Source organism: Urocampus carinirostris, chromosome 8 (assembly GCF_059441175.1).
Source record: "Urocampus carinirostris isolate Australia breed hairy pipefish chromosome 8, RoL_Ucar_1.0, whole genome shotgun sequence".
NCBI lineage: Eukaryota > Metazoa > Chordata > Actinopteri > Syngnathiformes > Syngnathidae > Urocampus > Urocampus carinirostris.
The window spans coordinates 42,729,676-42,753,189 of record NC_142356.1 but is presented as its reverse complement, the minus strand read 5'-3'; the positions used below and the strand labels follow the sequence as shown (position 1 = coordinate 42,753,189).

The 23,514-nt window shown below is 38.5% G+C and overlaps 1 protein-coding gene across 4 annotated transcripts; it reads left to right on the top strand.

The window, feature by feature from the left end:
* Positions 1 to 205: 205 nt before the first annotated feature.
* map9 (microtubule-associated protein 9) lies at positions 206 to 23,169 on the top strand. Of its 4 annotated transcripts, none has more exons than XR_015851168.1 (13): positions 206 to 489; positions 559 to 640; positions 4,987 to 5,460; positions 7,578 to 7,747; positions 8,944 to 8,980; positions 9,056 to 9,123; positions 15,158 to 15,219; positions 15,302 to 15,452; positions 15,542 to 15,619; positions 15,750 to 15,911; positions 17,770 to 17,915; positions 18,946 to 19,251; positions 19,315 to 19,430. XR_015851168.1 is itself a non-coding variant. In XM_088342779.1 (13 exons), the coding sequence occupies exons 1-13, from the start codon at positions 418 to 420 to the stop codon at positions 19,637 to 19,639; spliced, it is 1,758 nt and encodes a 585-aa protein (XP_088198905.1). In that variant the 5' UTR covers positions 206 to 417; the 3' UTR covers positions 19,640 to 23,169. The 4 variants fall into 4 exon arrangements, 3 of the variants coding, with proteins under 3 accessions (XP_088198905.1, XP_088198907.1, XP_088198906.1); XM_088342779.1 differs by lacking the exon at positions 18,946 to 19,251 and adding an exon at positions 19,520 to 23,169 and having other exon boundaries at positions 19,315 to 19,450; XM_088342781.1 differs by lacking the exons at positions 4,987 to 5,460; positions 18,946 to 19,251 and adding an exon at positions 19,520 to 23,169 and having other exon boundaries at positions 19,315 to 19,450.
* The last annotated feature ends 345 nt before the right edge of the window (positions 23,170 to 23,514 follow it).

Sequence of the window (23,514 nt, the reverse complement as noted above, 5' to 3'; positions counted from 1 at the left end):
TTTTTTTGTCTCCCAAGTGTTTCTGGTCGATGATCGTTTCTCATAGCACGATTGCCCTTTTAATATTTTTAATCTAACGTTTAAAATTACATACAAGGTTATCTTGGCGTAATTTTGTGAAACTAAAACCCTTGCGTCACAGTAAGAAAACAGGCGACCGAACACTCAGCGCGCATGCGTGTTAAAATAACCGGAAACTGAGTTTCCCTGGGTTACCGTCAACAAAATGGTATTCTCCTCGTAGTTTACAGAAATCACACCCATATTTAGTTGAATCAAACTGCCATTTTATGTATTTGGAACCGACTCCATGGTCAGCGTTACTCACAGGAATGTAATTGGCAATTCTGAGTGCTCGGTGAGCCCTTGTTGCTGCTAGTACAAATACAGATATATTGTGCTAGCTTGGTTTAAAAAATGTCTGATCAATCGTTCGATCTTGTTGCTTACTCGCAAAGTCCCAAAACAACCAAAAGAACAACATTCCAGGTAAGTGTTACACTTTCTTGTGATTGCCCTTGGATGGAAACTGGGCTAAGGCAGTTTGTGTTTTTGCAGGATGAACTCGAAGCTGCGCTCAATGTCAGAGCTAAAAAAAAACCACTTTTGTATTCAGGGGATTTTGAAGAGGATGGCGACGGTAAGACTTTCTGAATAATGGGGTAATCGACATATTTCTTTATTTGATCTTCATTTAACTACACGTTCACAAATAAGATTAGCAATTGTAATCATTCAGTGCCTTTGTCAGGTATAACCTTCAATTCTCCTCCTTTTCTGGATTTTAAAATAATGTGTTCTATTATATTTAGACCTACCCGTCAACCTATACGATTTTGTATAAATAATAAAATATTCCTATCTGGACAAATAGACAATGCCACTACCAGCAACCAAATAAGACATTTAATAGACGATAGCTCAAAAAAGCAGAAGTAATTTGAAAAATGGAGCGATGAGTGCAAAATCATCGAACCGTTCATTATCTGCACCGCTTATCCTCAAAAGGGTCGCTGGGGCCCATCTCAGCTGTCCTGTGGGCAGGGGGCACCCTGAAATGGTTGCCGGCCAGTCATAGGGCACACAGGGACAGACAACTCACTCGCTCATTCACACCTAGGGACAATTTGGATTCGGTCAATTAACCTGACATGCATATTTTTGGAATGTGGGAGGAAACCGGAGTGTCCGGAGAGAACCCACGCAAGCACGGGAGAAGATGCAAACTCTGCACAGGAAGGCTGGTAGCTGGATTTTGAACCATTTACCTTAGAACTGTGCCCCGGACGTGCTAACCATTCAGCAGCTGCGCAGCCTAATTTCAAAATCAAGTCATTGTGATTGTTAGAGTAACAAGCGCCTCGCAGTCCTGGAAAATACATTTTAAATAATGGAACAAAAACTAAGATCCAAAACAAGTCAGGTCATGTTTCTTTATACAGCAATTAATCACAATAAGTCTCAAAAGGGTGTACAGCATACTATTACATCCCCTGATCGAAAACCTTCATGAGAGCACGGAAAAACTCAATAACCCCAGCATGAGGAAGATGAAAAAACCTTGAGAAGAGACCACACATGAGGTCATCTCCATTCCATGATGAACCATGCTGTAATAGCTGTTGCAAGGGTATCGACAGACACTACAAAGACATCAACATAAAATATAGGTAACAAGCATAACGGCCTGGCGTTGCAGGCTTGTTGTTGCTGGGCATTCTACTTGGGCGAGGTCGTTTGGGCCTTGGTTTGTTGAAAAAGCTCCAGGGAGTGCCAAAGAGACACATGGTCGCATACAGCTCAAGAGCTGCTTGTACACAAAAGCAGGTATTTATTGGTTTTGTTGGTATTTATTAGGTGTGCGAAAATCCGGTTCTGAGTCTATAAATCATATACAAATACGCAAGCATTTACACACACACACAAATCGGGATTTCTAGGTTAATTTAGATTGGACTAGATTCAAGATTAGAATGAGATTAGATTACCGTATTTTCCGCACTATAAGGGGCACCTAAAAGCTTTTATTTTTTTCAAAAGCTGACCATGCGCCTTATAATACAGTGCGCCTTATTTATGGATCAATATTAAGTCGCAAAGTCTTCCATCTAACTTGCAGCCGCTGACTAGATTTTCCCCCGAACACCAAGTAGTCCGCTGTGTATTCTGGGATTTATTTACCGGCGTTTCATTGGCTAACCAATGTGTCAATCATTATTTGAATCGATCACTATTGGCTAAAGTTATTCGGAGGTCAAGGGGCGGAACTTTTTTATCATTTACAGGCTGGCATAGGCTTAAACGGCAAAACAAAGCCTGCAATTGGCCTAAAAAGATGAATGTGTATAGCATGTGGTTGACGGCATACAGAAAGCATTTTTTTACGATTCTGTATTTGTAAATATTTTATTTTCCTGGATTTACTACACTCACGGATATAAGAGGGTTCACATTCTTATGAACACAACGACTTCGGTGAGCTACTCCGGCTATATATTGTCCCTGTATCTTGTTTCAGACTGAACTTGATGTTTCTGTGATAAGCGGTGCAGATAATGGATGGAATGGAGTGTCTATTTTTAAATTAAACTCAATTCCAAGTGTTTATTGTCATATGCACAGTAAAGTTGCGAGCAAAAAATAAAATAGAAACTAAGGAATGGTTGGCATTTCTTTAATCCCAAGACTTTAACCTTCCGAATGATATTTGAAACGATGCATTCGAGTGACATCGTACGGACACCGCATCCGCACGTGTTCTCGACACGTATTTGCGTCTTTGCAAGCTTTGGGAATGTTAAGGGGGTAATAAGTTTGACTGAACTATCTGACTGTTTTGTCGACGTTCCCATTGTAGCGCCTTATAATCCGGTGCGTTTTATGTATGTCAAAAATAGGACCAAAAACTATTTTTTCGGGGTGCGCCCTATAACCCGGTGGCCTTATAGTGCGGAAAATACGGTACGTTGTATTTAAATTAAATTAGATAGAAGTTTATTTTAAAAAGATTGATAGATTAATCCATGATCCTTATCATGGTGGAGGAGTTTGTGTGTACAAATGATCCTAGGTGCTATGTTGTTGGGGGCTTCAAGCCCCTGGTAGGGTCACCCATGCCAAACAGGTTCTAGGTGAGGGGCCAGACAAAACGCAGATCAGAAGACTCCTTATGACTACTCAAAACTTTGGTCCAAAATTTCCACCCCCTGGATGAGGGTTACCGGGCCCCCCCTCTGGAGCCAGGCCTGGAGGTGGGGTCCCCTGGCGAGCGTCTGGTGGCCGCATCTTTGCTCACTGGGTCTTGCCGGGCACAGCCTGAAGGGACAACTTGGGTCACTCTTCCCATGGGCTCACAACCTGTGGGAGGGGCCTAAGGGGTCAGGTGCGTAGAGGGCTAGGTAGCAGCTAAAGGAGGGGTCCTTGGCGCGCCGATACATGGCTACAGAAAATGGCTTTTGGGACATGGATATTTACTTTTCTGGCGGGGAAGGAGACCGAGTTGGTGTGTATGGTTGAGAAGTTCCGACTATATATAGTCGGAGTCACCTCCACATACAGCTTGAGCTCTAGTACCAGTCCTATCGAGAGGGGTTGGACTCTTTTCCATTCTGGAGTTGCCCGTGATGAGAGGCAAAGGCGGTGTGGTCATATTAGTTGCTCCATGGGTCAGCGCCTGTACGTTGGGTGGGGGGACTGGTCCTGACTGTGCTTATGCGCCAAATAGCAGTTCAGAGTACCCACCCTTCTTGGAGACCTTGGAGGGTGTGCTTGAGAGCGCGCCCCCTGGGGACTCCCTTGTGCTGCTGGGAGACTTCAACACTCACGTGGGCAATGACAGTGAGACCTGGAGGGGCGTGATTGCGAACGGCCCCCCTGACCTAAACCCGAGTGGTGTATCGTTATTGGACTTCTGTGCTCGCCATAGTTTGTCCATAACAAACACCATGTTCAGACATAAGGGTGTCCATATGTGCACTTGGCACCAGGAAACCCTAGGCCGTGATGATCGACTTCGTAGTAGTTTCATCGGACCTGCGGCCCCATGTTCTGGACACTTGGTTGAAGAGAGGGGCGAAGCTGTCAACTGATCACCACCTGGTGGTGAGTTTGTTCCGATGGTGGGGGAGGTTGCCGGTCCGACCCGGCAGACCCAAGCGTAGTGTGACTGTCTGTTGGGAACGGCTAGCAGAATCTCCTGTCAGAAGAAGTTTCAATTCACACCCCCAGCAGAACTTTGCCCATGACCTGAGGGAGGCAGGGCACATTAGGTCTAAGTGGACCATGTTCCATGCCTCTATCGTTCAGCCAGCTTATAGGAGCTGCGGCTGTAAGGTAGTCAGTGCCTGCCGTGGTGGCAACCCACAGACCCATTGGTGGTCACCGGCGGTGAGAGATGCCGTCAAGCTGAATGAGTTTTATCGTTTTATTAGTTTGGTGAGGCAATGGAAGGCGACTTCTGAATGGCTTCGAGAAAATTTTCGTCCACCATTCGGCGAATGGGGGGTAGCAATGTGCCATCAACACCGTGTATCGTGGCTACGGGGCGCTGCTAACCTCGACCCGGGACGTTGTGAATCGGTGGGCAGAGTACTTCAAAGACCTCCTCAATCCCACCGACACGTCTTCCCCTGGGGGAACAGAGCCGGGGAACTCTGAGGTGGGCTCTCACATCCCTGGGGTTAAAGTCACTGAGGTGGTCAAAAAGCCCCTCGGGGGCAAGGCCCCAGGGGTTGATGAGATCTGCCATGATTTCATTAAGGTTCTGGATGTTGTAGTCATGTCATGGTTGACAGGCCTCTGCAACATCGCGTGGACATCGGGGACAGTGCATCTGGACTGGCAGACTGAGGTGGTAGGTTCCCTTTTCAAGAAGGGGGACCGGAAAGTGTGTTCCAACTCGAGGGCGATCACACTTCTTAGCCTTCCTGGTAAGGTCTTTTCAGGGGTCCTGGATAAAAATTTGTCCCTATTTTCTGTCTGTCGCAGATTTTTTGGACAGCCTCCTCAAATCCAGAAAAAGCAGGACTGATGCATTCAAAGCCAGCAAGACAAAAAACCTAATCAACAACTTCGACTTATCTGATGTTGATGAGAAACAAGGGCCCAAGAAGAGGACTTCCTTTTTGAAATCCCTGACAAGAATCTCCACCAATGAAGACCCACCTGCAAAACAAGATCAAGACGCAGAAAAAAGTTTTCCGTTATCCACCGGAGACGAAATAAGTGAAAACGAGGACGTAAAACTGCCGAACCGTTCTTTCACGAAAGAAAACTCCAGTAGAACGGTGTCATCCCTGTTAGATGACGAACCCCCTCTGGACTTGCCGTTACCTTTCCAAAGTAGCACATCTCCAGCGCCCGTGAGGCCTGAAAGCAAAGCACAAATGGGCAAAGATGCGGGTTGCGAAGATCGCTTCCAGACTTCCTTGGAGGACGAACTCAAGTCTGTGTCGATCTCTGGTCAGTTGACACAATTATTGTGATAAATCAATTGCATTTATACTAGGGATGCACCTGGTTTTTTTTTTTGTACCAATATCGATAACCGATAAAATCTTGCTTCTGCAAGGCAATACCTTTATACAGCTTTGGTAAATATGTCTCCATGTTGGAGATAAAAGAAGCACTACATTTGGTCATAATTTATTGTAAAACAAAAAATGCAATATGGCTCGTTCAGATGTGGTTTCTTTGCAAAAAAATGATAATCATCTGGACAAAAAAATAAATGCATGATCAGAAAAGCAAGTACAGGAAAACGTTGCAATTGGAAGACCATTGCTGGGAAAATACCAATACGAAAGAGTTCATTCATAGAAATTAAGTAAATACTTCATTCAAACATGTGGATGAATATGATGTGCATTTATTACATCTTAATGAATAATGTGAATTATCAAAGTAATTATGTGATGATCAAATAATTAACTGTTATAACTGTAAAACTCATGCGATAGTGTCAACAAACTGACATATTTTGATAATGTAACTATAAATATAAAAAAATTCCATCCATTGTTTCTGATGCTAATCCTCACTAGGGAGGCGGGGGTGCTGGAGCCAATCTCAGCCATCTTCAGGCAGTGGGCAGGGGACACCCTGAACTGGTTGGCAGCCAGTCACAGGGCACACAGTCTCACACCTTGGGACAATTTGGACTGGCCAAATATCCTGTTTTTGGAATGTGAGAGTAAACCTGAGTGTCCAGAAGAACATGCAAACTCCACACGGGGAGGCTGCGGTAGCTGGAATTTAATCTTGGACCTCTGCTCCGTGGGAATGCACCTGCCTCATTTATATATATGTGTGTATGTATATATATATATATATATATATATGTGTGTATGTGTATGCGTGTGGATATATATGTGTGTGTGTGTATGTGTATGCGTGTGCATATATATATGTGTGTGTGTGTGTATGTGTATGCGTGTGCATATATATGTGTGTATGTGTATGCGTGTGCATATATAGGTGTTTGTGTGTGTATGTGTATGCGTGTGCATATATAGGTGTTTGTGTGTGTATGTGTATGCGTGTGCATATATATGTGTGTGTGTGTGTGTGTATGCGTGTGCATATATATGTGTGTGTGTGTGTGTATGCGTGTGCATATATATGTGTGTGTGTGTGTGTATGCGTGTGCATATATATGTGTGTGTGTGTACGTGTATGCGTGTGCATATATATGTGTGTGTGTACGTGTATGCGTGTGCATATATATGTGTGTGTGTACGTGTATGCGTGTGCATATATATGTGTGTGTGTACGTGTATGCGTGTGCATATATATGTGTGTGTGTGTGTGCGTGTGCATATATATGTGTGTGTGTGTGTATGTGTATGCGTGTGCATATATATGTGTGTGTGTGTATGTGTGTGTGTGTGTGTGTGTGTATGTGTGTATATGGGTGTATGTGTGTGTATGTGTGTGCATATACAGTATATATGTATCCTTTGTTTTAAGTACTTCTAATAAAAGTTTGAATTAATAAATAAATAAATTTTTTGAGTGTTTCTGAAGCAATTGGAATAAATGCTCCATTTCTAAACAAATAAAAAAATATTTATACTGAGCCTTGTTCTTGTAATTGCAAACTAGAAGAATTTGATAGGCCTGCGTTCTTTTTTCCTCTTGCATTACCAAAGTATCGGTGTACAAAAAACTTTAACCAATCCATTTTTTTCCTCCTACCCTGGCCTCCCTGCATTTTTTAAACCCAATGTTAGCACTATTTTTCTACCATTTTATTTTGGCAGCCTGAATTAAAACACTTGATGGGGCTGTTTCTGTCCCCCAGGCACTAGTTTACACTCTTACTTTAGAATCACGACAGCCTGTACGCATCCTAAACCATGCGACTTTTTTAAATTAAGTTCTCCGATGCCTTACGCATCTTATAAAGGGCTCGAGAGGGACAGACGGAACCAAGTTGCGCTGCTACTTCCCTTGGAAATTAAAACATTAGAATAAGGAACATGAATGTTGAAATCTTTGTGTGACCATCACATCTTAATTTTACTATCTGCATCCAGAATTCATCCTATACACATTCCATCCTGATAATTTATTTAAAGGTATGGAGAAGGAGACCCCCACACCCAGACCAAGACAAAGTACTCCGGGACTGAACATTTTGAAGGAAAAAAGTGAAATTCCACCATCAACTCCTCCCGCTGCCAATGAATGCAATGTCGCCGATGTAGCAGCTCCGGAAAGGAACGTAACGGGGAGCTGCACTCCACAAGTGTGTCATTTTATTTTTGAGTTTACATGTGAAAAAAAAAAAACAGGGTAAATTTATATGTGCTCGTAAAATTTTCCTATACTATTAGCGGAGCCATTTAGGTAATTTAGACATTTCTCTCAGATTACTATATAATAATACCAATTACTGTATAATCCCAGGAAAACAAGTGAAACAATTACAAAAATAATCGTCTTGGAAAGTGCATTTAATTTCCTATGGACTTTCAGATATATTTCCGTAGTGCAGTGGTTATCACATTCGCCTAGCACGCGACAAGTCCATGGTTTGAGACCAGGTGGAAACATACGTTGGCCTGGAGAGGAATAGGCGTCAGCAGGTTGTACTTGCCCAAGGCACACCACAGGAAACAGTGCCCCCACAATCCTTGAGGTTAAGGGTTACTACCAACCAACCATTTTTCAAATAATTTAGCTAATTTAGGTATTTGTTTAATTTTACTGTAAATGCTTTTTTTGTTAGCTGACAAATAGTTATGTATAATCTAATTTGAAATTAGATTAAATTATTAATTACATTTTTGGCTACCTTAGCAATGTTTTAAGGTATTTCATTTTACTGTATAATACTATAAAAAACTATATATAAAAGATAAAGAAAAAAAAGAAAAAATGTGAAAAATTGAAGCCTTTTAGAGGTAAATGCTACCTGGTCTGGCAAATCATTTAGTTTATTAAAATATTTTACTAATAGCTAATTTTTCTCATTTCAAATATTATTTTACTTCTTCATTTACTGTCTACCATATTAATGCTTTTAGTTTACTCTGTTTAATTTAGTTTTAATTTAAAACAAGGTAAAATACAATAAAAGGAAATAAATAGTACTAGCAAAAATAAGTACAACAAATACTTGTATCAGAAAAAGAAGTTAAAAAATAAAACGATCTAAATAATTGTCCACAGAGGAGCAACTTAAAGAATTTTCTTGACAAAAAATGTCTTTAAGTGCACTTAATCCTCTTTCTACTGTCAAATAATTTAGCTTATTTATTTTTATTTTATTTTATGTTATTTTAATTTTGTTTTTGTACCAAAAAAAAAGTTAAAAATAATAATAAAGATAATTATGTTAAGAAGTACATGTATTTGTGTTTTAAAACGGTTTTGGCTAATTTTTAGCTATACTTTTCTTATATTCTTATTATTTTTAAAATGTCATGTGTACTGTTTTAGTTGAAAGAAGAACCCTGCGTGGATTCAGATGCAACAAGTGAGTTTCAAGAACGACTTTTGAAATAGATTTTTTTGGGGTATAATTTTACAATTTGGATTTATACTTTTTTAGATGGCTTTGCTTTTGGTGACACCAAAGATTTACATGAGACCTACACCAAAATTTTGGAATCACCAAAAGTAAGTTGCTCTCCATTTGCTGAGAAACCTTCTTCATCATTTTTATACTTACCATGATGTCCCCATTTTTGAGGTTTATAGCCAACCAAATTCATGACACCTTTGTCAATTTATCTTCCTCATTAATATTTCTTGATGGATTCAAACCAGTCCTTTATCTTTTTAAACTTCTTGCTCTATTAGTTACATAACATTATTTTTTATGTAGCAAAAGTGTTCACTTTTTACAACTTTTCACTACTTTTTGTACTATTCAATGCTTTTTCAAACTGTCCAGTACTTCTCAGAATATTTTGAACTTTTAATTTCTAATACTTTATACATTTCCATACTTTCCCCAATTTTAATTTTTTTTTTCTGTGTATCTTTTCATACTTCTTTGTATTTTCTCATATATTTTTGATCAGGAAATGATGTAATGTTGTGTGCAACCCTTTTAAACTTGTGATTAAGGGCTCTTTTCATGGGTACATCTGACTCAAAGATAAAATAGAATTTTCGCCATATTATACTATATTGATACATACAAAGCGGATTTCAGCAAATGTATAGATGGGAAATTGCTAAAAAAACATGGTTTGGTTCTAGTATATATAGGGCATCGTTCTAACAACAGTTAACAGTTAAGGTGTCACGCCAACAGACCCTGTTTTGGCTGTTCTTAGTTAAAGATTCCTTTACATTTATATGGAAGCGTATTAAACATTCTATGTTCACTGTTGAGACAACTTATGTTGAAAACCCACAGAACAGACCGTAAACACACAAAAACGCAAGCAAAGCACCCAGAGCGAATTGATTTGTTCAGCGGTAGGAATGGGCGGAGCTATACACATAGCACGCCCACTCCTTCTCCCCCTTGCCTAGTGCCGTCTTTACTAAAAGTAAACACATTGGCATCTTTGTTTGCATTAATTTGTGACATTTTTACAGAAGAAATTTGCTTGCACTTTGTTTTGAAACCATTATATAGTACAAAAATGACGTTTAAAATGAGCCTAAACACTCTTAAGTAACCGTGGAAGGAAGACCAATTTTAAGTGATATATTCATAATGAAATGGGACACAGGATCTGGCATTATAATTTCATAGATTTGATCAAACAGCATCATAAAAATGTGCTGAAGAATTAACTTGTCTGAAGAGCAGTTTTGGGGGTTTTGTGGAATCAATTTATTAATGTCTTAAAATATATAGTATGGGTCTCTCCCGTGACCCTAATAAGGATAAGCGGTACGGCTGATGAGATGAGATGAGGTCTCCCCCCCCCCCCCAAAAAAAATATATACCGTATTTTCCGCACTATAAGGCGCACCTAAAAGTCTTAATTTTTTTCAAAAGCTGACCATGCGCCTTATAACACAGTGCGCCTTATATATGGCTCAATATTAATTTCGCAAGGTCTCGCAACTTACTCAACAGCCGCCGACTCGATTTTACCCCGAACGTGGAGTGGTCCGCGGTGTATGCTGGGATTTATATACCGGCGTTTCATTGGCTAATCAATGTGTCAATCATCATTTGAATAGATCACTATTGGCTGAAGTTATTCGGAGCCTCGGATTGGTTAGATGGCCAAAACAAACCCTGCAATTGGCCGAAAAAGATGTGTCAATCATCAGTTAAATCGATCGCTATTGGCTGAAGTTATTCAGAGCCTCCAATAGGCTAGATGGCAAAAACAAACCCTACAATTGGCCGAGTTTAGCAATGGCGTAGCAAGCTTAGCAAGCTTGTAAAGTACACCATAAAGAAACATGTTTTATTAGTCTGTATTTGCAAATAATTTACTCTCCTGGATTTACTTCACTAACGGTTGTAGAAGACCATGATTGCGTATCATTATTGAACGTGAGAACTTAGGTGAGTTATGCGGCTTTATATTTTCCCGGTATCTTGTTTTAGAACGATCTTGATGTTGCTGTGATGAGTTGAGTGAATTAAACTCAATTCCAAGTGTTTATTGTCATATGCACAGTAAAGTTGTGAGCAAAAAGGAAAATAAAAACATAGAAATGTTTGGCATTTCTTGAATCCCAAACATTTCTTAGTTTCCATTTTATTTTTTGCTGGCAACTGTGTGGACAGCAAAGTAAGAATTTTATTCTGCAGGGAAACAGGGTTCCTTACTGTGCATATGACAATAAACACTTTGAATTGAATTTAATTTAAAAATAGACTCATCACAGAAACATCAAGATTGTTCTAAAACAAGATACCGGGAAAATATAAAGCCGCATAGCTTACCTAAGTTCTCTTGCAGCCATCACGTTCAATAATGATACGTAACCATGGTCTTCTTACAACCGTGAGTGTAGTAAATCCAGGAGAGTAAAATATTTACAAATACAGAATAGTAAAAAATGTTTTCTCTATGCCGTAGTGCAACCCAACGTGTGATTCACATTCACAATTGCAGGCTTTGTTTCGCCTCTTTAGCCTATGCGAGCCTGTAAATGATAAAAAGGATCCGCCCCCTTTACCTCCGAATAACTTCAGCCAATAGTGACTGATTCAAATGATGATTGACACATTGGTTAGGAAATGAAATGCCTGTATATAAATCCCAGCATACACCGCGGACTACTTCGCCTTCGGGGGAAAATCTAGTCGGCGGCTGCTTGCCTTAGTTGCAAGACTTTGCGACTTAATATTGATCCATACAGGGTGTCTCAAAAAAATGTACTCACTCTTTTTATGTGTTTCGCGACGTTTGTGCGTCATCAGCGTTGTCTGGACAATAATGGTCATCACTTTGAACATTTGCGAACATGATTCTTCAATTACATTTGTCTCAAGTCTTCGATGCTATTTCACTTCATTCTATGTTCATAAATGAAGGTTTTCTCGTCATTCTAAGAGTGAGTACATTTTTTTGAGACACGCTGTATATAAGGCGCACTGCGTTAAAAGGCGCATGGTCAGCTTTTGGAAAAAATAAAGGCTTTTAGGTGCGCCTTTTAGTGCAGAAAATACGTATATATTTATGCTTTTATGGTTCTTCGGGTCGAAAAAGTTTTCGACCCCTGGGCTGTACAAATAGACATGACTTGACTTTTAATACTTTATAGTGCTTTTCAGTTGTTGTTTTTTTGCACTTTTCAACCCATTTTCATACTTTTCTGTAGTTTAGTTTTCTGTACTTTTTTATACTTTCCGGTTACTTTCATTGGTGTTCATACTTTTCAGTCCTTTTCACTACCCTTTCATATTTTGGGGGCTTTTCAGTACTTAATCATATTTTCTTCGGTACTTTTTTATACGTTTAGTACTTTTTCTTACTTTTCAATACTTAATTTCAGTACTTTTTAAATACCATTTAGTACTTTTTTAATTTACAATTTCAGCACCTAATCTTTTTCAGTGATTTACTTTTTATTACTTTTTATACCTCTTACTACTTTTTGTACTTTTCAGTACTATTTTTATTAACTTTTCGTACTTTTCAGTTTTTTTTTAATCAATGCCAATTCATATTTTTTAGTACTTTACAACACATTTTTAGTACTTCTCAGTACTTTAGTTTTCTGTACTTTTTATACTTTCCAGTTCTTTTAAGTGGTTTTCATACTTATTTTGCACACCTTTTTAGTCATTTTTAATACATTTTCATATTTTGGGAGGATTTTCAGCACTTTTACATTCTTTTCAGTAGTTAACCCTTCATATTTTTCAGTACTCAGTCATATTTTTCAATACCTTTTCACCTAATATCAGTGTCTGTAACTCAAAACAAACCCCCGCCCCAAAAGTTACCTGACACCAACTTTTCAGAGTTGTCTGCCCAGCCATAAAGTTGCCTGCCCCATTTTTTACAACTTGAAACACAATAAGACGACTAATCGCAAAAAAAAAACATTGGTGCAAAATATTAAGGATTGATAATCAGAATATATAACAGAACAACACTTTAAAATTGAGTTTATTATAAATCTACTTATAACAGTCATTGCATGGATATGACATTGCTGTTTTCCATCTACCAACAGTATGTACCTGTATCTACCGTATTTTCCGCACTATAAGGCGCACCGTGTTATAAGGCGCACCTTCAATGAATTATATATTTTTAAACTTTTTCCATACATAAGGCGCACCGCATTATAAGGCGCTATGAGTGCATGCTGGTTTAAGATCAGGTAATTGTGCAATTTTGTAATTGTAATCCTGTGCAGTCCTTCGAGACATTTTTGTGATTAAGAGCTATATAAATAAATGTGACTTAACTTGACTTGGCTACAGTAGAGGATGTAGTTACGTTATGCAACCATTAGATGGTGCCACGCTAAAGGGAATGTCAACAAAACAGTCAGATAGGTCAGTCAAACTTTATTAATAGATAACAAACAAGCTTTCCACAATCTTCATTCACTCCCAAAATGAATAAACAGCTGTTTTATTATTTTCTCTGAGGTAAAGCATTTTCATGACACATCTTTAACATCTTTGAACAACAGCAAGGCATAACATTTTACTTTTCCTCCATTTAGTCAACACACAAAAAACCATCTGATACTGTTATGGTAAATTAAATATTAGTGCAATCGCAATATAGTGACACTCGTAATGTGCAAAAACAACAAGTGCAAAACAATAACAATAAAGCAATAACATAATAACTGTAAAATGTAAAACGTAAACACACACCAAGTAGGACCACCTCTGAATTCTTTAATGTTAAGTTCCCGTGCCAGCGCTGTTGCCCTCATTCGAATAGTTATTGTAGTGACACTTCTATTTGCTGCTCTTTGTTTAACAACCCACTGTTCAAGTGTGTCCTCTAACTGTGGCCATCTCGCTTTTATTGCCACGGAAACTTTGTTTTGTCTTCCTTACTTGGCGCAGCTTATCCTCATGCTTCCTCCACTTGTTTCTGCTCTATTTCTGTGTTCTACTGCGTAACTGATCGCCTTTAGTTTAAACTTTGCGTTTAAGTGTGTCTCTTAATAGGAGCCATTTCAGGGTCTTTATACAAACGCACAAATAAAAAGGAATCGTTGTTTAATATTTCCCAGTATGCACAGCGCACTTCTTCTACGCGAAAAATGGAGTCGGTGGCTGCTTCTCTTAGTTGCGAGACCTTGCAATTCAATATTGATCCATATATAAGGCGCACCGGATTATAAGGCGCATAGTCAGCTTTTTTTTAAAAAATCTGATTTTATGTGCACCTTATAGTACGGAAAATACGGTACTCATCTTCATTCATGCAATGTTTGTGATGCATCGTCTGCTACAAGCCACGTGAACTCCTCTTTCCACGATGCTTTTAATGTACGTTTACATTTTGGAGCGTCATCAATTTTGTTAGCTTCTTTTGAATCTATCTTCTGGGGCTGAGGTTTTGGCTCGATTCCTAACCACTTATAAATTTTTCTTGTGTTCTCTGTGCGTCCACTTTGGAAAATGATATGCAATTGCAAGACCTAATAACGCTCGGGACAGTCCGGAAGCACCAAGTTATTCGATGCAGGCTTCTGATTGGCTGCAGAGTATGCAAATTGCGAAAAGAACCGAAAATTCTGAAATTTCCAAACCGAACGAAGATTTCGAAACCCTTGAAAAAGTTGTTGGCCACCCGGGCGTAGACGTTTTGTAAGTTGTACGCCCAACGTAGAAGATGCACGCCTCGGGCGTCTGGGCAGATGTCATTTCAGACACTGCTGTTTTTCAGGGATTTTTCATACATTTACCTTCTTCTTATACCTTTTACTTCATTTTGTACTGTTCAGTACTATTTTCTAATTTTCAAAACGTTTTCGTACTTTTCTTTTTTTACTTTAGTTTTTGTACTTTGAAATACTTTTTAGTACAATTTAGTCGTTTTCATTTTAACATTGCTAGCTTCAACTTTCAATGTTAAGGTAATTCATGTAACATATTCAACTTATTCTGCACAATTCCACTTCATTCTCACCCCAACCCTATTTACAATTCCTTCACCTCATTCTTTCAGCCTTTTCGCCTTCATGAACCATTTCCAGAAATTCAACATTTCTAATGCAATGAAGTTTTTCTTTTTTTTTCTTTCAGCAAGAAATAGTAGAACATTCTGCTGCTCAAGGCTCTCAAGTTAAAAACAAATCCGACCCCAGGTCAGTATTTTCAGTATTACTGTGTGGGTGCATTTATACATGAAAATATTTGTACTGAGTTCATTGATTTTATATTATTCAGGACGTCCAGTTCTCATTCTCGGCGATCAAACAGCGCTTGTGCCAAGAGGGTGGAATCAAAGTACCTGGGCACTCTTAAAATCCTTGATTGTAAAGTTTCTCAAGATTGTGACCAAGAAAGCGCCAATTGTCACCGGGCCACCGTGTACCAGGTCGGTGAAACATTAAAGAAATGATTTGTGCAATCATATTTCTGAAGATTTCATGACAGTAAGTTCCTATCTATTTGTGATTCACCAAGGAATGGCTTAAAAAGAAAAAGGAAAAGTCCTCGGAGAATTTGAACAAAGAGAAGATCCTGCAAGAGCAAAGGAAAAAGGTGAGCAGCTGACAAGATAAGAACCTCTCAGCAAAGCGGACATCCCTGCCAAACTACGGTAAAACCAAACCGTGCTAGATATTACAGTTTTGTAGGCTCGGTTGACTTTGTTTCTTTACAAATCAAACAGAGGGAGGAAGAAAAAAAGAAAGATGCCGCGGCTTCGTACGAGGCTTGGAAAGAAAAGAAAAAGGAGATGCTGAAGGTGAAGACAAAGGAGGACCAACATCGGATGAGGAAAGAGCAGATGGCGGAGAAGGAAATGGCGGAGAAAAGGAAAGCGGCTGAGAAGGTATATTGGAATACATTTTCAAGTGAGATATGTTTAGATAATGGAAAATCAATCTTAAATGTAGGCATTGAATCACATAACTGGCCCTGAAATGACAGTCGACACCCGGGATACGGCATTAATCTGTTTCTAAGGTGAAAATCGCAAAGTGAAATTGCCCTATAGCGGGGGATGAAATCCTATGTTAAAGCCTAACTAAAGCTTTCCGTGCCCTTAATATCACAGATAAAAAAAATAAAAATAACAAAACAGTGTATAATAAGTATTACCTATATGTCATGTATGTTTATATTGCGGGAAATAATTGCTTTCAATTATATTTATTTTGGTTTGGAATTGGATTTTCTGGTGACTGAAACACCCATTAGGCGGGGCTGAAGATCCCCCCACCAGAATTAGTTCAAAATAAACCTCTTTTGTCTCCAGTGTTACAATGAAAGAGCAAATATTCAAACCATATTGTACTTTAGATTTTTAAGTTATCAATTTTGCAGTTAATTGATATTGATAATGTCTGATCATACCTAAGGAAAAATATAGACACATAAAATAATGCAACGTAGTTTCATTCTAACAAACTTTTTAGTGACTTTTTTACAAGGCAAGAACATCTAAGGCCAGCCAAGGCCCTCTTTTGTGCTTGCTGTCCTGGAAGAGCAGACGTTTGCGCATGCCTTATCAAATGCAGGTGATGTCATCGGTCACCGTAGGCATATTCCAACTTTCTGTCCCTGTGTGCCCTGCGACTGGCTGCCAACCAGTTCTGGGTGTTCCCTGCCCACTGCCCGAAGATAGCTGGGATGGGCTCCAGCACCTCCAGCACCATCACGACCCTACTGAGGATAAGCGGTGCAGATAATGGTTGGATATATATATATATATATATATATATATATATATATATATATATATATATATATGCTCCTCCATGATCTGCCACCTTACCGTGGTGGAGGAGTTTGTGTGTCCCAATGATCCTAGGACCTATGTTGTTGGGGGCTTTAAGCCTCTGGTAGGGTAACCCATGGCCAACCGTTTCTAGGTGAGTGGCCAGACAAAACGCAGAACAGAACACCCCTTATAAAAATAAAAAACGTTGGTCTACAATCTCCCTCACCTGGACGCGGGTTACCGGGGCCCCCTTCTGGAGCCAGGCCTGGAGGTGGGGTCCGCTGGCGAGCGCCTGATGGCCGGGCCTTTGCTCACGGGGTCCGGCCGGGCACAGCCCGAAGGGACGACGTGGGACCCTCTTCCCATGGGCTCACCACCTGTAGGAGGGGCCAAATGCGTCGGGTGCGTAGAGAGCTGGGTAGCGGCCAAGGGAGGGGTCCTTGACGCGACGATCCCCGGCTACAGAAACTGGCTTTTGGGACATGGAATGTTACCCCTCTAACAGGGAAGGAGCCAGAGTTGTTGTGTGAGGTTGAGAAGTTCCGACTAGATATAGTTGGACTCGCCTCTACGCTGGAAGAACAGTGGACCAGAGTCAAACCAGAGCAGTGTGAGAGACTCGTGCTATCCTGTGGCTGCAGATGTGCTAAATTCATTGATAGCAGAGGCTTGTACACTCCTTACTGATTGTTGACTGTTGTAACCCTAAGAATCGTTTGCCATGCCAAAGTCATTGTTGTTCTCTAATTTTGATCAGTGTGTTTTCTGGAAAGAAAAAAATTGTATTTGATATGATATAGACACAAAAAAATGTAATTTAACTGTGGGACAGTGAATATGGTATTATTTCAAAATGTATTAATGTTAATTGCTCTTGGGGTCCACCACTGGTCGCGGAGCCCTAAGCAGCTGCTTCGCTTGCTTATGCCTAGGGCTCTGGGTCTAATTTTAAGTAATCTTGTGGCAGGTTTTCCATCAATGGAAGCGTGAACACGACAAATTACTCCAAAAAAAGTCTCGTCAGCAACGAGAGGCCGAGAAGAAACTTGCGCTGAAGAAACAGGAGGAGGAGGAAGGAAGAAAGAGAGAAAGCAAATCTGCTTTTTCCACCTGGTATGTTGAAATACGATTTATCCAAAGGCGTCGAGAGCTCCAGACAGCAAGAGAACTAGAGAGAGAGAAAATCTAATATAGATCCAGTTGCTTTGCGAGTGGTGCCTGGCTTTGTCTATATCAAGTGAACATATTTCAACCCGCGGCTGATTTTTATTTTGTGCTTCTTTGGATAGTCCTAGTTACATAGAGTGGATAGAGTAGCCAAAAATGTTACTCGAGTAAAAGCACTGTTACTTCAGAATAATATGACTCAAGTAGAAGTAAAAACAAGTCATCTAAATTATTACTTCAGTAAAAGTAAAAAAGTACTTGGTGTAAAAACTACTCAAGTATTGATTAACTTTAGCAACATCTTTTTTCTTATTAATCAAGCATTGAATCAGATCATGAAAGTCCATCCAATCGACAATAAATTACATTTAATTTAAATTTATATTCAAAATATCAAAGTAAAATCAAGTTCATTACAAAACAATAAAATAACAATTGTATAAATCAATGAAATAAAGTAAGCACAAGTCGCACATGTAAAGCCCCATATCTGTCTCGCTCCTGACAACCGTTCTACTGGAATTAAAACATTTCTCCTTTGTTATAAATTGTGATTTATTTGTTTTCGGAAAATTAACTACATAATATTTAGTTTATTCTAGGAGAGCAATTTCAAACAGTTTTCGTAAAAGAAATTAAGTTATTAAATATATTTCCTTAGACGACCTCGTTTGCAGAAAACTAATCTTATTTTTTTCTTTTTATAAACTTTTCTGCTGCCCCTTATTATTGAATACAATTGAATTGCCAAGGTATTTTCACTCAATTTAACATAACATTGTTTGCTGTCCAGGATAAAAATGTAATAAGACTTAAAGGTAAAAATAAGATTTTTTTGAAGAATTATAAAACAAGAACTACATTGTAATAACATAACTAGTTGTTTTAGAAATGTGTGAAGTCTATATATATATTTTGTGTATTTCTCTGAACATTCCCCTAATATTCACTGTCTATATATCTTTTGCTGTTTTAGTCTCATGACTACCCAATGATGTGTCAGTCTAATGTCTACCCAATGATGTGTCAGTCTAAAGTCCACCCAACGATGTGTCAGTCTAAAGTCCACCATACCTGTACTAAATAAAACCGGCTGCAGAGAGGAGGAGGAGGACGATGATTGTGGAGCCGAGAACACATCCGCTGTGTTTCTCCCCAATTCTCCCCCGCTGCAGCGGAACGAAGATGTACATTGTCTCTGCCTGAAATTCCTTTTATATCTGATGACCGGCCACACGGGGTTAACCGACAATTTGGACCCCACAAAATGCATAGCAAACTGGTAGCACTTATGATTTTTGGTACATACAGGAGCATGGTTTCAACCATTTGATGGTTTTCATAGGTGCGAAAAGAAAACTGACGCTCTGCACAAAAAAGTCTCGACAGAACGTCAGGTCATCAAGAATAAAGAGGTGGAAGATCGATACATCCAAGAGGAGCGGGATAAAATTGCTATTGAGATGTTTGAACAGTGGCTGGTGAGTACAATTGACATCTCACTGACATTCCGTTTTATTGATTTATTATTATTATTATTTTACAAACAGGCCAAGAAACGTATGCAACAAAAGCGACAGAAAGAAGAAAAGCGAATTCAAGTGATAATGCATGACAGTCCACCCCCACCTTGGAGCCCTCCCAATAAAACCATTCAGTTTCGAAAATAACATCAAATAACAACGCTCGTCTTGGGACCGAGAGGTCTTGGGTTTGATTCCGAGCTCCTCGGCGTTAAATTTCAAAGTGTCCTTTGGGTAAGACACTCAACCATTAATTAATGACCCTGATAAGCTAGTAGGAGCTTTGCATGGCTGTGTAAGTGTGTGTGTTGGACGGGTAAGTGTTAAGCACATTGTAAAGTGCTTTGGGAGGTCTTCAGTGACTTGAAAAGTGCAATATAAATGCAGACCATTTACCGAACGCATTGTGACATTACAATCGTAAAAGGGACTGGATTTGGAAAGCATTTTTAATATTTAAAATAGAAAGTGAGAATAAAGGTAGCATTTTATTAATGTAACCAGATGTTGTTTTTTTACTTACATAGAAAAGCAAGAAATATTCTGGTTTTATAGTTGATAATATCTTGTCATTTTTGTATATTGCATAAGAAATGTTTCCAAAAATTGATGTGAGGATTCGGAGAACAGGGTAAAAACAATTCTGATTACTATTCCTTAAAGAGAAAGTATGTAATATTTAGTGCCTCCTTTGAATGAATGAATGAATGAATGAATGAATGAATGAAAACTTTATTTTGAACATAAAAATAAAAACAGGACAAAAACAATGAGTCAACAACAAAATAATGTCACATAACATGTTCGAATAGGGGTAGTCAGAAGCAGATGCTTATTTTTCCTACCCCTTTATCTTCCCTATTAAATACATTTTATAGATAGCTCCTCAAAACAAAATCTCATGGATATACTTATTACATAGGTCAGATATCAATTTACAATTACGGATGAAACAATAATACAATAATACAATAATCACATATTTTATACACTAATCTTCGCAATACCCATCCCTCAACGTCATAATGCGCATAATGTCACTGCGGCACCAGTGATAATATCAATAAAAATAAACACAATACTTATAACAGTTCTGATGTGATAATAGCACAATAACAACAAGTTAGCCATAGTTTGAAGTGCAGTATTTCCAGTCTCCGTCATATCCCATTTTCTTCATCCCTGTATTTCGCCAGTAATGCTTTTTTGTATTTAAATTTGAACACATGGATAGTTGGACATTGTTTGATCTCATTTTGCAAATTATTCCAAAGTCTGACTCCACACACAGACACACACATACTGGACTGTCTCAGAAAATTAGAATATTGTGATAGAGTTCTTTATTTTCTGTAATGCAATTATAAAAACAAAAATGTCATACATTCTGGATTCATTACACATCAACTGAACTATTTCAAGCCTTTTATTATTTTAATATTGCTGAATTTGGCTTACACTTAAGTAAACTCAAAAATCCTATCTCAAAATATTAGAATATAGACCAAGTAAAAAAATAATTTTATAACAGCAAAACTAAATCAAACATTTGAAAATGTCCATTGATGCACTCAGTACTTGGTTGGGAATCCTTTTGCATGGATTACTGCATCAATCCGGCGTGGCATGGAGGCAATCAGCCTGTGGCATTGCTGAGGTGTTATTGATGCCCAGGATCCTTCGATAGCGGCCTTCAGCTCATTTGCATTTGTAGGTCTGGTGTCTTTCATCTTCTTCTTAACTATACCCCACAAATTCTCGATGGGGTTCAGGTCAGGGGAATTAGCAGGCCAATCAAGGACAGTGATGCCATGGTCAGTGCACCAGTTACTGGTGGTTTTGGCACTGTGGGCAGGTGCCAGATCATGCTGGAAAATGAAATCCTCATCTCTATAGAGCTTCTCAGCAGATGGAAGCAGGTAGTGCTCAAAAAATCTCTTGGTACACAGTTGCATTTATTCTGGACTTGATGAAACACAGTGGACCAACACCTGCAGCTGACATGGCTCCCCAAACCATTGCTGACTGTGGGAACTTCACACTGGATTTCAAGCAACTTGGATTTTGCTCCTCTCCAGCCTTTCTCCAGACTCTGGCGCCTTGACTTCCAAATGAAATACAAAACTTGCTTTCGTCTGAAAAGAGGACTTTGGACCACTCTGCAACTGTCCAGTGCTTCTTCTCCATAGCCCAAGTCAGACGCTTCTTCCGTTGTCTTGAGTTCAGAAGTGGCTTGACCATGGGAATACGGCTATTGTAGCCCATTTCCCGGACACGTCTGTGAACTGTGGCTTTTGATACCTGGACTCAGGCTCAGGAAACCCTCGCAAGGTGTTTCGGGTTAATTAGATGATTCAGGTGATTAGTTGAATAGCCTACTTGTATACTTTTTCATGATATTCTAATATTTTGAGATAGGATTTTTGAGTTTTCTTAAGCTGTAAGCCAAATTCAGCAATATTAAAATAATAAAAGGCTTGAAATAGTTCAGTTGATGTGTAATGAATCCAGAATGTATGACATTTTTGTTTTTTTAATTGCATTACAGAAAATAAAGAACTTTATCAGAATATTCTAATTTTCTGAGACAGTCCAGTACTTCTGGTGGTTCTCACCTTTGGGATTTTGAATTCACCACAGCCCCTCAAGTTATAATTTCCCTCTTTCCGAGTGAATAATCTTTGTATGTTTTCTGGCACTATGTTTTTGTTGACCTTAAATAACAGTTGTGAAGTGAAAAATTTTATTAAATCATCCAATTTCAATAAATTGGACTGCATGAATAAAATATTGGTATGATCCCTATACAGTATCCTACCCTGTGTATGGTTCTTATTGCACGTTTTTGAAGGATAAAAAGGGGCTGTAGTGAACTTTTGTAATTATTGCCCCAGACTTCTGCACCATATGTTAAATATGGCAGAACGAGAGAACAATATAATAAATACAATGCATTATAATGTAAAATAAATTTGGTTTTATTAATTATTGAAATGATTTTAGATACCTTTGTTTGTATGTGTCTGATGTGTGTTTTCCAACTTAATTTATTGTCTATTATGACCCCTAAAAACTTTATTTCTGATACAATGTCTATTGTGACACCATCCATTTTTACTTCTAAATCTTGATTTGCCTTACGATTACCAAAGAATATTACTTTGGTTTTATTTAAATTTAAAGATAATTTATTTATATCCATCCATACTTTTAGGTTGATTAGTTCACGATTAATACAGGTTACCAAATCAATATAGTTATCATTTGAATAGAAAATGTTAGTGTCGTCTGCAAATACTACTATTTTCAATAGTTTTGAAACATTAAAAATATCGTTAATATGTAAATTAAATAGCTTTGGTCCCAGGATAGAACCCTGTGGTACTCCACAACAGATGTCCAAATATTCAGATGAAAACTCTCCCATTTTTACATATTGCTTCCTCCCCGTCAAATAACTTTTGAATCCATTTCAAAGCCACTCCCCTGATGCCATATCTTTCCAGTTTTTTTGTATCAAATGTTTTTTTTAAGTCAATAAATACCCCGACTGCGTATCTCTTCTTTTCTATACTGTGGGTGATTTCTTGTACTGCATCAATAATTGCCATTGTTGCTGATCAGTTTGCTCTAAAACCATATTGACTTTCATTAATCAATTTATGTTTATCTACAAATTGTTCTAGTCTATTATTGTAAAGTCTCTCTAATATTTTAAAGAACTGAGGAAGCAGAGATACCGGTCTATAGTTTGTAAAAATGTGCTTGTTCCCATTTTTGTATATTGGTATAACTTTTGCTATTTTCATTTGATTTGGAAATGTGCCTGTTAGAAATGATAGATTACAGATGTAGGTCAATGGTTTCACAATGCTGTTTATAATTTGCTTAATTAGTACCATATCGATGTCAAAACAATCCATAGACGTTTTGTTTTTACAGTTGCTAACCGCGTCTAAGATTTCTGATTCCGTAACCCCAGATAAAAACATGGTCTTGGAGTTCATTTTTATTAGTGACTC